Source organism: Amia ocellicauda, chromosome 9 (assembly GCF_036373705.1).
Source record: "Amia ocellicauda isolate fAmiCal2 chromosome 9, fAmiCal2.hap1, whole genome shotgun sequence".
Classification (NCBI taxonomy): Eukaryota; Metazoa; Chordata; class Actinopteri; order Amiiformes; family Amiidae; genus Amia; species Amia ocellicauda.
This window is the reverse complement of record NC_089858.1, coordinates 43,207,797-43,223,623: the sequence shown is the minus strand read 5'-3', so window position 1 is coordinate 43,223,623 and position 15,827 is coordinate 43,207,797. Positions and strand designations below refer to the sequence as shown.

At 38.0% G+C, this 15,827-nt stretch overlaps 1 protein-coding gene across 1 annotated transcript in view; it reads left to right on the top strand.

Moving 5' to 3' along the window:
* Positions 1–14,687: 14,687 nt before the first annotated feature.
* slc25a37 (solute carrier family 25 member 37) overlaps positions 14,688–15,827 on the top strand; it is a 34,924-nt gene continuing 33,784 nt past the window's right edge. The window contains exon 1 of the mRNA XM_066714555.1: positions 14,688–14,996. Coding sequence (XP_066570652.1) covers positions 14,802–14,996 — 195 coding nt within the window. The 5' untranslated portion in view covers positions 14,688–14,801. The remainder of the gene's footprint in view (positions 14,997–15,827) is intronic.

The following is a 15,827-nucleotide window of genomic DNA, read 5'->3' as shown; positions in this document are numbered from 1 at the left end:
TCAAAATTATTATTATTATTATTATTATTATTACTATAATTAAATACAGAGACAGATGACAAGAAAAGACTGCGTAGGTACTTTTTCGGTCAAAGGCAAAGGCGCTGAATGCTGGCGCTGAAGTATGTCCCATTGAGCGCTTTTAGCTTCACCCTACACCCTACACCCTCCTCACTCAAGTGCACACTCTGTGACGTCAGCACGTCACGCAAAGTGTACACATGTCGAAGGGTGTAGGGAGCAAGTGTGTGATTTGGGACGCAGCCTATATAACAATAGAGGACTCAACGATCCTGGAGTGTAAGACGTTGCTGAACTGTACAGTGAGAATAAATTATATTTCTGATGGGTTTAAATTCAGGTTACTGGGAAGTGATGAAAGCACAATGTTTGCATGTGAATGTGCCCCTTCACCTCTTGCAAATTATTTGGTAAATAAAGGCAGACAGCTTTAACATGTAATTGACACTGACCTTTGACCCTGCAATCTAACACTCTAACATTTTAGATTAAGTATTCTCTAAGACATAAGAGAATCCTAAAAAAACGGAAGACAGTTCTGTATTTTGTATTTTTATACAATTCTGCACTGGACTATCTGTTCTCCTGTATAATTAAATTGTAAGGGCAGTATAGAGCATACTCAATAAATAAACAAGATCATTCAGGAATGAATCTGCTTGGATTGCTTACTTGGGCATATAAGATTGACTAAGGAGACTAACAAAGACCTAACCATTTTTTTAAAGTATTTGAATGTATAGTTTTAAACTGAAGCTTGTTTTTGAGAGGAATCAAGACATAAATTGGTTGTTTCTTTTAAATATATTAATTTATGAAGAATGTGACTTAGCTTCACTACTATATCCCTCTTTCTCTCCCTCATGTGAAACTGTTTTCACACAAACACTGGTGACTGCTTGTAACAGTTTGCCAAACCTCATTGTAGAATCCTGTACAGAAAGCAGTTATTGTATAACGATCACATAGGTTCCACAGCTCTGACTGAAAGAGAGGTCTGTTCTCAGTTTTTAGGTCAAATGTTATTATTACTCAGGCCATGTTCTGGTGTTCCTTGATCTTGATCACAAAGCACAAATTAGCTGGTGTAAATGGACAAACATAGTTTTTTTTACATTCAATTTGTGAATCAAATAGTTTAAGTATTGATATATTCCATTAATCCCTCCAACCATCCATATTCAATATCCGCTAATCAATAATTGTTTACTACAGTGACATATTTAGAAAATATTTTAAAATAGTTAATTTATTATGTCCTAGGTCTACTGGAAAGGCATCTAACTTAACCCTCAAAAGCAAGACAACCATATTTTTCTGTTATGCTCTGCTTCTAAACTAAGGGCAGGATTAAATCAAAAATGTTTGTGCTACGAGATGCTCGCAGAAGCATTAGCGGCATGTTTGCGAATGGAAATCGCGCTGCTAAACTATCGTGGTATTAAATCTAACCTGATTTGCCTCCGCAAAACCACCTTCTCACAGCTCCTTTCTTGCACTGTGCAAGAGAATAAAACACAACATTCACACAGCCACTACTAGAAAACTACACAACTGTACTCAGTCGCGCTTTCATGTTTAGTTAGATGCTACTCTCTTCTCATTCTTAATGTAAATCCCATGATGTACAGTTGTGTAGTTTGCTATTAGCGGCTGGTTAAATTTGTAGTTAATCCCACCCAACAATACAGTGCATAAGAACATAAGAAAGTTTACAAATGACAGGAGGTCATTCGACCCATCGTGATGAGTCTAACTAGTGCATTGTACAGTCTTAACATTACTTCCCTTGTTTTAAATTCTACACTTTTGACAATATACCCTAACATTCTGTTGCCTACAGCTTCCAATTTGAGGATCAGTCTTTGGTGTGGAACCTTATCAAAAGCTTTATGAAAATCTAAGTAAATCATATCATATGCTTTCACGTGATCTACAGCTCCAGTTCAAAAAATTCAAATAGATTAGTAAGACATGATCTGCCTTGTCTAAACCCGTGTTGACTATCTCCAAGAATATGGTTTTCATTAAGATGCTCTTCTATTTACTGTCTAATCATTTTTTCCAAAATTTTACAGGTGATGCAAAAGTGAGACTGATTGGTCTGTAATTTCCTGGCTCAGTTTTGTCCCATTTCTTGTGGATTGGTATGAAATTTGCTGTCTTCCAGTCAGTTGGCACATCCCCTGTTCTAAGTGTCATCTGGAATAGTTTAGTTAGCGGCCTATAAATAATTTCCCTAATTTCTTTAAGTGCTGTTGGAAATATACCATCTGGCCCAGGTGATTTGTTTGTTTTTAATTATGCTAGTCCCTGTAGTACCCCCTCCTAATTTATCCTGATCTTTCTTAGGGTTTGACTGGACTGATTGTTAACCTGTGGCATGTTATCTGTTTTTTCTTTTGTAAAAACCTCTGTGAAATACTCATTTAGAACATTTGCCACATCTTGTTCGTTTTCCAAGATACTTCATTTTTGCCCTTTTTCTGTTTCACTTCCTCCTTTATTGACCTCAACATATTCTTTGTATTTTGTTTTGTCCCAATCCCTTTTGTATGCGATATACAACATTTTCTTTCTCTTGATATTTTTTTGCATACTTCCATTAAACCATTTTGGCCAATGTTTTTTGGTCCTCTATTTGCTACATTTTGGTACAAATTTCTCCTGAGCCTCAAGTAGTATATTCTTAATATATAACCATCCATTTTCTACTGAATCTGTATCCAGTGTGCTCCAGTCTAAGTGCCGCCTCATACCTTCAATGTTTGCTTTTCTAAAATTGTAGACCATTGTTTTAGACTTGGTCCTTGTTTTTTGAAAGAATGCCTCAAAGCTAACCATATTGTGATCACAGTTTGCCATTAGTTCTCTAACTAGTGTCCCTCTGACTATATCTTGGTCAATGCATGCGCTCTCCCTGGTTGGTACCCTGACAAAATGAGTTAGAAAGCTCACATTTACCATCTCAACCATTTCTATTTTTGCTTCTGTAGTCCCAACTGGGGAGTGGTTACATTTTCGCTGTATTAAAACAAGAAAATATTTGCGAGAAAACAACCTGAAAATGCTCTCGCAGGTCCTCTAGTTTTAGACAACTTCGGAGTTGTCTAAAGCTTCTCTTGGTTAAGGCAAAGTGGAAAGAAAGCCTGTCTGGCACAGGTCTGCGCAGGCGCTGCTGCGCGTTTATTCACAGCCTCCGTTGCTCTGTGTGTTCAGGGGAAATGACTGCTCATTGCTACAGTAACTCCAATACAGGTATACGTGCGGGCAACAAAGAATAAACTTCACGATCGGTGTCTCAAGGTGCAGTACTGAGTAGACCCTGCGGTGCAGCGCACCTGCGCACTCGCCATATCTCTCCAAAGAATGTGTGCACTGACAAAATATGTAATGAAGAAACCAGTAAACCAGTGTGCAATGTTTACACATACACGTTAAGTATATGATCGTGTTACACAGATATATTTACACTTGTACCATTGTCTAAATTGCATTTCCATACATAAATACTCTTTACAACTTTATTACACCTTTGTAATATGTCCGTCTGTGTGTGTGTGTGCGATACGACCGCACCGAACTGGCTTCGTGTACTGTGTGTCAATGTAACATGTATAGTTATCACTTCCACTTCGTATAATGTGCCTGGGATAAAGGCAAAACGTTGACCATCCCCTAGAACAGTGATTCCCAACCTGTGGGCCATAGAGGTACTGCAGGTGGGTCGCAAAAATATATTTTTAAATTCTTTTAAAACAGGAATACATTTTTTGTTTAAAACAGGGCTTCCCCTTCCCAACCTTTTCCATTCCAAGGCCTACTTGATCAATATCATAAATCTCTGAGGCCCACTACCCACAAAATCATTAAATACATTTTCATAATTTGTCAATGACGTCACATTAGCTAGTAAGTGTACAGAATTGAATGAAATCCTTTTTTATTTTTATTTTACAACGGGATCATCTTCAGTTACTGCGCTGCTTTCAGTTCGTTGCAATTGACCCATTAATCCTAATAAATTATACATACTAATTTAAATTTACATTGATTAAATGATCCCGGAGATTGGTAGTTCCTCCGTGATTTACCACTTTTCAGTTGTACAGCTTACATTCAGCTTTTTTGGTGTCTTCTGTACATTTAGCAAAAAATCCCAAACAGTATATTTTTTCGAGACATTTGTTTAGTTTTTTTACGTGTGCATTATATTGCACATCACTTTGCACGATGGCAGATAAAGAAACAATAATGCAGAATAACAGAGTGGTCCACATAGTACTCTTTCAGAAGAAACAAATAGTTAAATTATCAGTGTAATCGTACATTTTCAAAATACATTGTTTAAATTTAATCTGGTCCAATACCTGCTGACACAACGGTTTTTAACTTTGTTATATTCCACAACTTTTATTTAAGTAATGGGCATTATACAAATCAAATATTTTAATGTAGATAGACTACGAGTGACATCTGAAGTCAATGGCTGTATTTGAAACCGCATACTACCCATACTATACGTACTACATACCAGCATTTCAGTAATGTTGAAATGTTGGTTTGTAGTACGTGTAGTATGGGTAGTATGCAGTTTCGAATACAGCCAATTTCTGTCAACAAGAGGAAAACAAATTATGTGATTGTCACCTGACAAACCTTCAAAACCTCCGAAGGTCTGGAGACTGAACGAACCTTTGAACCTCCCAAGACAGGCCTAATTATTATAATGTTTTAAACAAAAAATGTATTCCTATTTTAAAAGCATTTAAAAATATATTTTTGCGGCCCACCTGCAGTACCTCCGCGGCCCACAGGTTGGGAATCAGTGTTCTAGGGGATGGTCAACGTTTTAGAACATAAGAACATAAGAGAGTTTACAAACGAGAGGAGGCCATTCGACCCATCGTGCTCGTTTGGTGTCCATTAATACCTGAGTGATCCAAGGATCCTATCCAGTCTATTTTTAAATGTTCCCAAATTTTCAGCATCTACCACATTGCTGGGGAGTTTGTTCCAGATTGTACCTACTCTCTGTGTAAAGAAGCATCTCCTGTTTTCCATTTTGAATGCCTTGTATCCCAATTTCCATTTGCTGTCTTCCAGTCAGTTTTGCCTTTATCCCAGGCACATTATACGAAGTACAAGTGATAACTATACGTTACATTGACACACAGTACACGAAGCCAGTTCGGTGCGGTCGTATCGCACACACACACACAGACGGACATATTACAAAGGTATAATAAAGTTGTAAAGAGTATTTATGTATGGAAATGCAATTTAGACAATGGTACAAGTGTAAATATAACTGTGTAACACGATCATATACTTAACGTGTATGTGTAAACATTGAACACTGGTTTACTGGTTTCTTCATTACATATTTTGTCAGTGTGGCCACAGTGCACACATTCTTTGGAGAGATATGGCGAGTGCGCAGGTGCGCTGCACCGCAGGGTCTACTCAGTACTGCACCTTGAGACACCGAGCGTAAAGTTTGTATTTATTGCTTTTTACAGTAGATGGCATCGAATGATATTACATTGATGTACTTTGTACTGATGTACACACCACTGTTCATTTTCAAGTGATGATAATAAAAAATGTAATAGGCGTTTATATCACAACACCGTGTGCAGCAGTGGCGTGTTTAGTGGGGAGGCACGTGCCCTGGTAATTTTGAAAACAATAAACTCGCAGCTCAGGCACTCAGAGCTCCCGATACTGTGTTACACCCGCTAGGCCAATCAGGCAGATATGTTAAAGTGGGTGGCTTAACACTGTACTTATTAATTCGGAAGGTTATGTCACTTGTAATGTGCTATGTTCAGTGAGCTAAAACTATACTTAAAACAAATTTGCACTCCACTATGACAGAAGAAAGTCTTTATGGGCAGCGCACCTGTACATAAGGACTCACACTAATGTATGTTATTGATGAATTCGGGTGTCACAATAGGAGACTTGCATTCACAGAGAAACTCCAACATAGCGGTGGAAACAGCTGATTTCCAATGAACAGTTGCGGCTTATTTTTAGTTGCTAGTTTCTTTCGATGATAAATGTAACCACTATGAGATTTTAAGATGGTGCGTCAGTTTGTTTTTAATCTGCACCACTACACATAACCCAGTTAACACACAATGTTGTCACAACATTGTAGCAACGTAATTCAACATTGTGGCAACGTTGTGTGTTAGCTGGTCTAGTGGACGCTGAATAAAATAGGGACTTAGGGACAGGAGTGTAGGACCCAGGTGCGGGTGAGCTAAGACAAAGTCAAAATCAGGTGAGGGGTCAGAGCCGGCAAACAGGTATATATAGGGAAACGTGGTCAGGTAAACAAGCAGGGGGTCAAAAACTAGCAAACACCGCAAAGAAGTAGATCCAAGAATCGGTAGTCAAAAAGGAAGCAAGGGTCAAAATACAGGTACACCGAAATAGAAATAGATGGCTTAGAAATGCAACTCAGGGAGAATACAATACTTAACAAAGCACCCAGCAAACAAAGGAGAATATATAGGTCACACTGATGAGCTAGGGCAATGAGGAGCAGGTGAGTGGACTTAATTAGAAAACAATGATCAATTAACTTAACTAAGTGGAGATGGACAATGTAATTTAATAGTATGTAAAAGTAACAATTATTTGAAAATATTAGAAAAAAACAAATCAACTAAAAGTATTTGAAGAAATAAAATAAATATGACTAAATAGTATAAAGTAAACTACTAACGCAACAAGTGTCAGTGGCCAGTGATGAAATTGCTAATAATGCCTTTTTTTAATGCATCAGGACATTTCACTAGCCATCAGTATAACAAATAGAAACCTACACATATTTTATTAAAAATCATTTATCACACAGAGGGCAATACAGATTGTATCTAAGCAAAGACACTTAAAATGTTTCTACTCCTTTACTTATTAATACAAGCTTTGATATCAGAAAGGGAATGCTCACAATCCAGTTCAGTTTTAAAATCAGGTAACTAGATAACTATTAAAATCCCTGAAGCCAAGGCACCAAATGCTGTTTTAAAGTAAGTTTTATGTTGACTGCAGTGCTTCCCACAGTTTTCAAGTTGGATGGTAGTGGATCTCAACTCTGAATAGCTTGTCCCATCTCATCCCACAGATGCTCAAGATCTGTAGACTGGGCAGGTCACTGCAGTAAGTTGAATTCATTGTCATGTTCATGGAACTACTCCTGGACAATCCTAGCCATGTGGCATGCGGCATTATCCTGCTCAAAACATGCATTAGCAGATGGATACATGAAGGGATTGGCAATGATGTTCAGATATTCTGTGACATAGAAACATTGCTCCACCTTTATCAGTTGGCTAAAATGTGTGCCATGAAAACACAGCCCAAACCATCCCACCACCAGCTTACAACATGTTGACATGTGGCAGGATGGATGCAGGTAATCATGATACTGTTACATAGACTTAGGGACAGGAGTGTAGGACCCAGGTGCGGGTGAGCTAAGACAAAGTCAAAATCAGGTGAGGGGTCAGAGCCGGCAAACAGGTATATACACTCACCTAAAGGATTATTAGGAACACCTGTTCAATTTCTCATTAATGCAATTATCTAACCAACCAATCACATGGCAGTTGCTTCAATGCATTTAGGGGTGTGGTCCTGGTCAAGACAATCTCCTGAACTCCAAACTGAAAGTCTGAATGGGAAAGAAAGGTGATTTAAGCAATTTTGAGCGTGGCATGGTTGTTGGAGCCAGACGGGCCGGTCTGAGTATTTCACAATCTGCTCAGTTACTGGGATTTTCACGCACAACCATTTCTAGGGTTTACAAAGAATGGTGTGAAAAGGGAAAAGCATCCAGTATGTGGCAGTCTTGTGGGTGAAAATGCCTTGTTGATGCTAGAGGTCAGAGGAGAATGGGCCGACTGATTCAAGCTGATAGAAGAGCAACTTTGACTGAAATAACCACTCGTTACAACCGAGGTATGCAGCAAAGCATTTGTGAAGCCACAACACGTACAACCTTGAGGCGGATGGGCTACAACAGCAGAAGACCCCACCGGGTACCACTCATCTCCACTACAAATAGGAAAAAGAGGCTACAATTTGCACAAGCTGACCAAAATTGGACAGTTGAAGACTGGAAAAATGTTGCCTGGTCTGATGAGTCTCGATTTCTGTTGAGACATTCAGATGGTAGAGTCAGAATTTGGCGTAAACAGAATGAGAACATGGATCCATCATGCCTTGTTACCACTGTGCAGGCTGGTGGTGGTGGTGGTGTAATGGTGTGGGGGATGTTTTCTTGGCACACTTTAGGCCCCTTAGTGCCAATTGGGCATCGTTTACATACCACGGCCTACCTGAGCATTGTTTCTGACCATGTCCATCCCTTTATGACCACCATGTACCCATCCTCTGATGGCTACTTCCAGCAGGATAATGCACCATGTCACAAAGGTCAAATCATTTCAAATTGGTTTCTTGAACATGACAATGAGTTCACTGTACTAAACTGGCCCCCACAGTCACCAGATCTCAACCCAATAGAGCATCTTTGGGATGTGGTGGAACGGGAGCTTCGTGCCCTGGATGTGCATCCCACAAATCTCCATCAACTGCAAGATGCTATCCTATCAATATGGGCCAACATTTCTAAAGAATGCTTTCAGCACCTTGTTGAATCAATGCCATGTAGAATTAAGGCAGTTCTGAAGGCGAAAGGGGGTCAAACACAGTATTAGTATGGTGTTCCTAATAATCCTTTAGGTGAGTGTATAGGGAATCCAAAAACGTGGTCAGGTAAACAAGCAGGGGGTCAAAAACTAGCAAACACCGCAAAGAAGTAGATCCAAGAATCAGTAGTCAAAAAGGAAGCAAGGGTCAAAATACAGGTACACCGAAATAGAAATAGATGGCTTAGAAATGCAACTCAGGGAGAATACAATACTTAACAAAGCACCCAGCAAACATAGGAGAATATATAGGTCACACTGATGAGCTAGGGCAATGAGGAGCAGGTGAGTGGACTTAATTAGAAAACAAGGATCAATTAACTTAACTAAGTGGAGATGGACTGACAATCAAGGGAAAACTAAACTAAAACTCAGGAGACTGATCTCTGGAGATGGACAGAGGCAGTATGAGGCACAGACATGACAGATACACATGGGAATCTGCTGAGTGTGAGAAACTCAGTAGTGTTGCAGTTCTTGGCTCACAAAATAATCTCTAAAATGAACCCATTACAGCTATCCATTGTAATGTAATGTTCTCCTTTTAATGAAAATGTGTAATTAATAATTTCTTGTTAATTCTGCATGTATGGCATTTGCTTACAATAATATATAATATGAATAACTTAAGGCATAAAGCCCTTATGGAGTCATGGGTGTTGTCACTGAATGGACACATTCTTTAGGGTGCTTGAGAAATGCATCCAAGCCAGAATGCACACATGGAAGTTGCACTAAGCTGGTGTATATTGTCATAGCCTTTAGTTATAATTTCCCACAGAGTCTGCTTTGAATGTGTACAAACAGTTTTCATGATAAAGGTGTTAGTTAGAGTGTAGCATAATTTTCTCTGAATGGATATAACAATAGCATCCATCTAAATACTGTGATAAGATATCACAGTACTTTATTTCTCCACAGAGGTACGACCCCCTCAACTTTCTCTCACACATGGTGCAGATGACTGGAAGCAGCATAGTGGAGAGGCTAGGCCAGGAGTGTTCAGAGCCCAGATTGCCTGCAGGCTGTGAAGTGTGTGACTGCTGCACACATGAGCCTGGATGCTGAGCTAAAGCATTTTGTCTTCAGAATGAATGTCTGTTCCCTTATGCAAGTTTCCATTAGTAAACTAGGACTTTTGCTTTTTTTTTAAATAGGGTTTTAAAATAGTAAATACAAAACTAAAATTGTTAAAACAGTGGTTAGTCCTGTAGGTTAAATATGCCTTTGCTGTGCTCTATTACGCTGCACCATGGGAATACCATGATATGCCATGACAGATGTTAAGTTATGTTTATTATAGTAACCCATGGTTTACTCATGATCCAGTGTAGTGACGCACAGAAATTGGATGTCGAATCCACAGGTAAGCACAACCAAACTATGAAAAATCCAAAGTTAAACCATATTTTACTGCCAAAATCCTTGCAAAAAACCATACTGCTCAGTGTTTGTGCTGTGTATCTGAAGGCACGTAAGGTCCTGCTTCAGATTTCAGGGGTATTTGGGATGGAATTTTTGCATGCCATCACTTTATAATTGGGAATTTTTATGGTCTGTTTCCCCCTTTTTTTGTAATGGTTGTAATGACAGCCCTCTCTTCGCCTCTTAAATAATGGTTATATTCCATCTGATGCAGAATGCAGTTTTGTAGCTCCAGGCATGGTAACTGGACTAGTCATACAAGACAGAGAAAGATGATGATTCACAATTTTAGAGCAATTCAGAATCAGGTTCTCTGTTAGAAATTACATTTGTAATATTTGTTATATTTTATTATATATCTGTATATCTATCTATCTATCCATCTATCTATCTATCTATATTTCTCTCTCTCTCTCTCTATATATATATATATATATATATATATATATATATATATATATACAGCGAGAGATAGAGACAGACAGTGAGAGACAGACATAAATATACATGTAAAACAATTTACTCTACACTCTTGGTATCAAATGAATTGGCAATGGGAGCACCCTTTATTTCTCTATTAAGATGAGCAGAGATAGTGAAAAGAAGGGTGAGTTTGCAGATTGACTCAGCATTATCTGTCTCCTCCTGTTTCATTCTCAGAGGTCTCCCTTTTCCTTGCTTGGAACAGATGTTCTGTGATAGGGACACACCTCTCAGCCCTGCTAATCTGAAAAACCCACCCCATGCGTACAACTACACTCCAAATGTGAATTTTGGTTACACCCAGATTGCTGGCTTTCATTCCTCAGCACGAAACAAATGTGACATCCACAAAAAAGGCATTCCATCAGCACACATATCAGCAGGCATCTATTAATGTTAATTAACTGATGATTCAGCATTGCTTTTGAAGTTTACTATACCTATAGTCTTATGTGATATGCATTCTAATTTATCCTGATCATACCAAATATTTTTAAAATGTTTTATATATATTTTACTATTGTTAATTTGACAGATGCCTTTATCCAAGTCGACTTACATATTAAACAAGAATACAATATCATCATTTTATGATACTATATTTACAACATTTCATAATTGCATTTTTATGGATACAAACAATAATGTTGGATTAAACTGAATCAATAATGATAATATAATTATTAGCCAAGTGTTGTACTCCAAAACAATGCTATAAATTCAATGTTTTAGTTGCATAATATGGACTACTGACAAATTTTCAAGAAAAATCATTCTATGCCACACTGAGGACACAATGGTGATTCATATTAAAAACATAATGAAGAATTAGTTTAAACTAGATAAACTAGGTAAACACAGCTGTGAAAACCTCAATAGAAATTCAAAGCACCTCTCTGCAATTGTCTGATTTTCCTAAATTCAGATCTGTTTAGAGGTTTTAATTCAAACTCCTTTTTTTCCTGTTTGAAAGAAGAAAAGAGCCAAGAAAATCAAAATAAATTAAAATGATACAGAATTGAATAGATGTTTAATTTCTTTGAGGTTTTTTCATGTAATTCCCCTTCCCAAAAATATTTTTTTAACGAAAATGCTTTTGGCCTTCAAACTCCCTGTCATACAGCCAATCCAAACATCCTTGTCATCTTTTTAAGTGTGTATTAGTAGACTATAACAACACTTGCCAAAATTGTTTAAAACACAAATAAATATTACATTTTGTTAAAAGGAAGGGGGGTGAAAAACACAAACATGAGATGTGTCATTTTGAAGATGTTTTTGTGTTTTCATTATTATGATTTGTATTATAAAAAATAAATAAAAGCCTTAAATGTGTGATACAGAATTATGATCTATAACTAGATATTCTTACATATCTTGAAGAATATAAGAAATTATATTTCTAATATTAAGTGATGGGTCAGGCAGGAAACTCACCCTCAAAACAGCACCCACTGTTTGAATTTGACTCCCCCTCCACCTGTGTCCTGGTTGTCCCATCGTGGGGGAGTGGCAACTGCCCTCCCTCTTGCCCATGGTTTGCCGCTGGTCAAGCATGAAGGATGAGGCTAAAGCCACTGTAATGCTACAAATTGCTCTGGTCTGCATTGTTTGTGGCAGAGCACTAGTAATAGTTAGCCAGCATTTACAGATAGGCTACACTACTTAAACAAATGTGTTAGAAAATAACATATGCTGTTATTTTATAAACTAAGGCTATGGAATATTCCAAGAAACACTGGCACTGTGTTATAATATGTATACAGTAAACAGTGTACTGACTTATATACACTTATACTGACCATGTTAAAAGCTAAAAAATAGTGTCAGTGTTATCACCACATATTTTATATGGACCTTCGACACTTTTGAGTGTAGCGTCTCTCAGCAGTGATTCTGCCCAGAATCCAGTTAACCAGACAGGTACTTTTAAAAACAAATTCTGTAAAATGTTTTACTCAAACATACCACATGAAAACAAAGTGCAGCAGTAAAATGTAATAATAATTAATTAATGCAAGTTTACCCTGGCCCATTTACCATAAGAGTTTTGCGCCCTGGTTTTACTATGGTCGTAACATAGTTCTACAGTGACTTCCTATGTACTAGGCTTACACTTTACAGTGAATAAACCATGATCTACCGTACTAAACATGCCTTAGAAATATTACCATGGTCCACTGTACTAAAGCACCATAAAGGCATGTTGAACTCATAGGATACCACAGCTAAACTATGATAAAAACACAGTAAGAACATCTTAAAAGTTCACAAATCCTATCATAAATCCACAAGTTTTAACCTGCATAAGGGCTGTGAGATAGGTTTGACTGGAACACATAGCTGCATTATTGAAGAACCAAACGGCACCACTCACACACCACCTTATATATATATATATATATATATATATATATATATATATATATATATATATATATATATATATATATGTACACCCATTTACACTTACCACCATTTATAATTTTTCTTGTTTCAATTTGTATTAGTGGTGGACAGGAATTCTAACTCTGTATTCCCGAACAGGACTTGCTTATGTGGTGTGCAACCTTTCTGTCAAAAAAAGAAAGAAAAAAAAAATACTTTTACAGGCTATATACAGTATGCAAATGAAAAACTATTCCCACATGGTGCAGTCAAGAATGTGTTTTGACTACAAACTCTCCCAAAATAAAAGCACACCCAGGCCAAACGTTTCTTTGTTATGAAAGAAAGTAACTTTAAAAGACATGTATCCAAGTAAAATGGTTTGTTTATGCCTACATTTTCCTGATATTTCGTTATGTAATGTTTTTCTTGCCGTTATGTTGTTATACTTGGTACATATTTATTTTAGGTTTCTGAGCATGTTGTGCATTTGTAGAAGTAGCCTCTGATAATATTGACGATGTTGGTGTTGGGAGCGCAATGCTCTGAATGTCAGTGATGATGACATTGGTTATCAATATTCAGGTGGTGGTGGCTGCAGAAGCCAGTTAGTGGCACACTTCTCTCAGGTATAGGCATATATATTCGATTTCTATTAATGTTATGTTGTCTTTGTATTTATCAATGGAATTTCACCCTTGCGTTTATCAAACATTTAACATAGTTAAAGTCAAGGACGGCAGAAATCGTGCTGTGTCATACCGGCAATCTTAAGATTTGATTAACGGAGACATATTAACACTGGCTGCATTACATTTGAAAAAACAAACAAACAAATCCACAAACAACAACAAAAGGGTCTCTAATGCAACTTGCAATAATTATAATGCAATAATACACCTTATGTAATGTATGAATGTACATTAGCCTATTTTCTAATGAATATACTAGCTAGCCTAACAGAAATTGTGTAAAACGTAATTACATTATATTTGAACCTTATTGCAGTTTGCGCAGATTGCACGATTTATGTTGTGCGTATTAAAAAAAAAAAAACGTTTTCTAAAATATCATTGGATTAAAAAGTTTTGTGTTGAGAAATTAAAAAAAAGACTACGACAGCTTTGGAAACAATGTTTTTCAGTGTGCTCATTTGTCTGGCATGGTTGGACAAAAAGACTAGTCACACAGTGTGAAATGCACACAGCTGTTTAAAAGTATAAACGTATTTGGCATGGTATTAATTCTTAATAAAACAACAATTTTGAGAGTCTTAGCAAAATTAATGCCTACTTCTCTCTATCAAGCATTATTGGCCTTTTTCCCTTTTTGAAAATACGTGAATATACTCCAATACTCCTCAAAACATCCTTCAAATAACCCAGAGAAGTGCCCCTGCCCAAATCGACTGCCGTATTACCGGCTCTGTGGTGTCGGACTTCTCGATTGGTGCGGAAGCCCGTCAGTCAAAATCATTCCAGGCTCGTTGGTGGCTGAGGAGCGCAGTTCATGGCTGGACAGTGGCCGCCCCGTTTTTTTTTCTCATTGGCACTTCTCCTGTCTACTCCGCCCCCTTCTGGCAAACATCCCGCCTTCGTTTGCGTTGCACATCGTAATCTTTAATTTCATTGGTCTATAGGATGGCTCTGTCACTAGGTGGAATGACGTCACGGTGCCGCTGAAAGGCAGCAGCAATGGGGTGGCTGTCTGCGATGCGACTCCACTAGTGTCAATAACTTAAGCTGCTTCTCACGCATGGAGTTGCGCACCGACCCTGTCGCAGCCGCCTTGGAGATGTCGGAGAGCAGCGAAAGCCGAGACGTGGAGACCTCCGAGGGCGATGACTACGAGAGCTTGCCGCCCACCGCCTCCCTGGCGACGCACATGACAGCCGGAGCCGTGGCAGGGATCCTGGAGCACACAGTGATGTACCCCGTGGACTCCGTCAAGGTAGGGAAGCGTGGGCTCAGTGAGAGTGACAGACACACGTGATAGTATAGCCCAGCTTGACCTTTCCGACCACCCAAGCCCCTAAAGAACAGAACACAAGTTAAACACAAGTTTGTTATGGTGCGCTTGTGGCTATATATTGATCTGTCAAGTTCCTAACTTTTTATTTTTGTTTTAAACCAAACTTATTTAGGCTCCATCTTCAAATGTAGTACTTCATTTGTGAAGTACGTGGCGTGTTAATCTGGTGTTTAGTTTTGTAATGGTACACGTTTGACGCAACACTCAGTGTGATGCACACTGTTACGTCAGGTAAGGCAGTAGACTTGCTTTAGTCATGACAGGTTGCAACGTTGTGCCAGTAAAACGGAAGGAAGTAAAATATCCTTAAAGTAAATGAAAGTTCAGTAATTTACCTTTACACATTGCCGACATTTGCCTAAAACACTTCTGAGTTAAACACGAAACATTCTTTCAGAAATATTTTTATGATCTACAGTCCACAGTAACACTTTACATTAATGGGCACACATAGTTTTTCCTCTGTTGGCAAAATGACCATCTACATAATTTACTGTGATTTGAACAGAGTGGAAAATAAAAAAAAAGTATTGTTTGAAAAGAGTCATCGTAATCAGGGAACCAGTATAATAATTTGGAGTGTATCCATGCTTGTCTAAGCCACATTAATGTTCTCTATTGAAAAACAAAATGGTCTTAAAAAGTCCTTTTCATAGAGTAAGGCAGTTTTGAAGAGGGGCATGACAAAAGACACTACAAATACATCAAATCGCAATGTGACACAGCCTAATAATGGGTGTGCAAATCAAA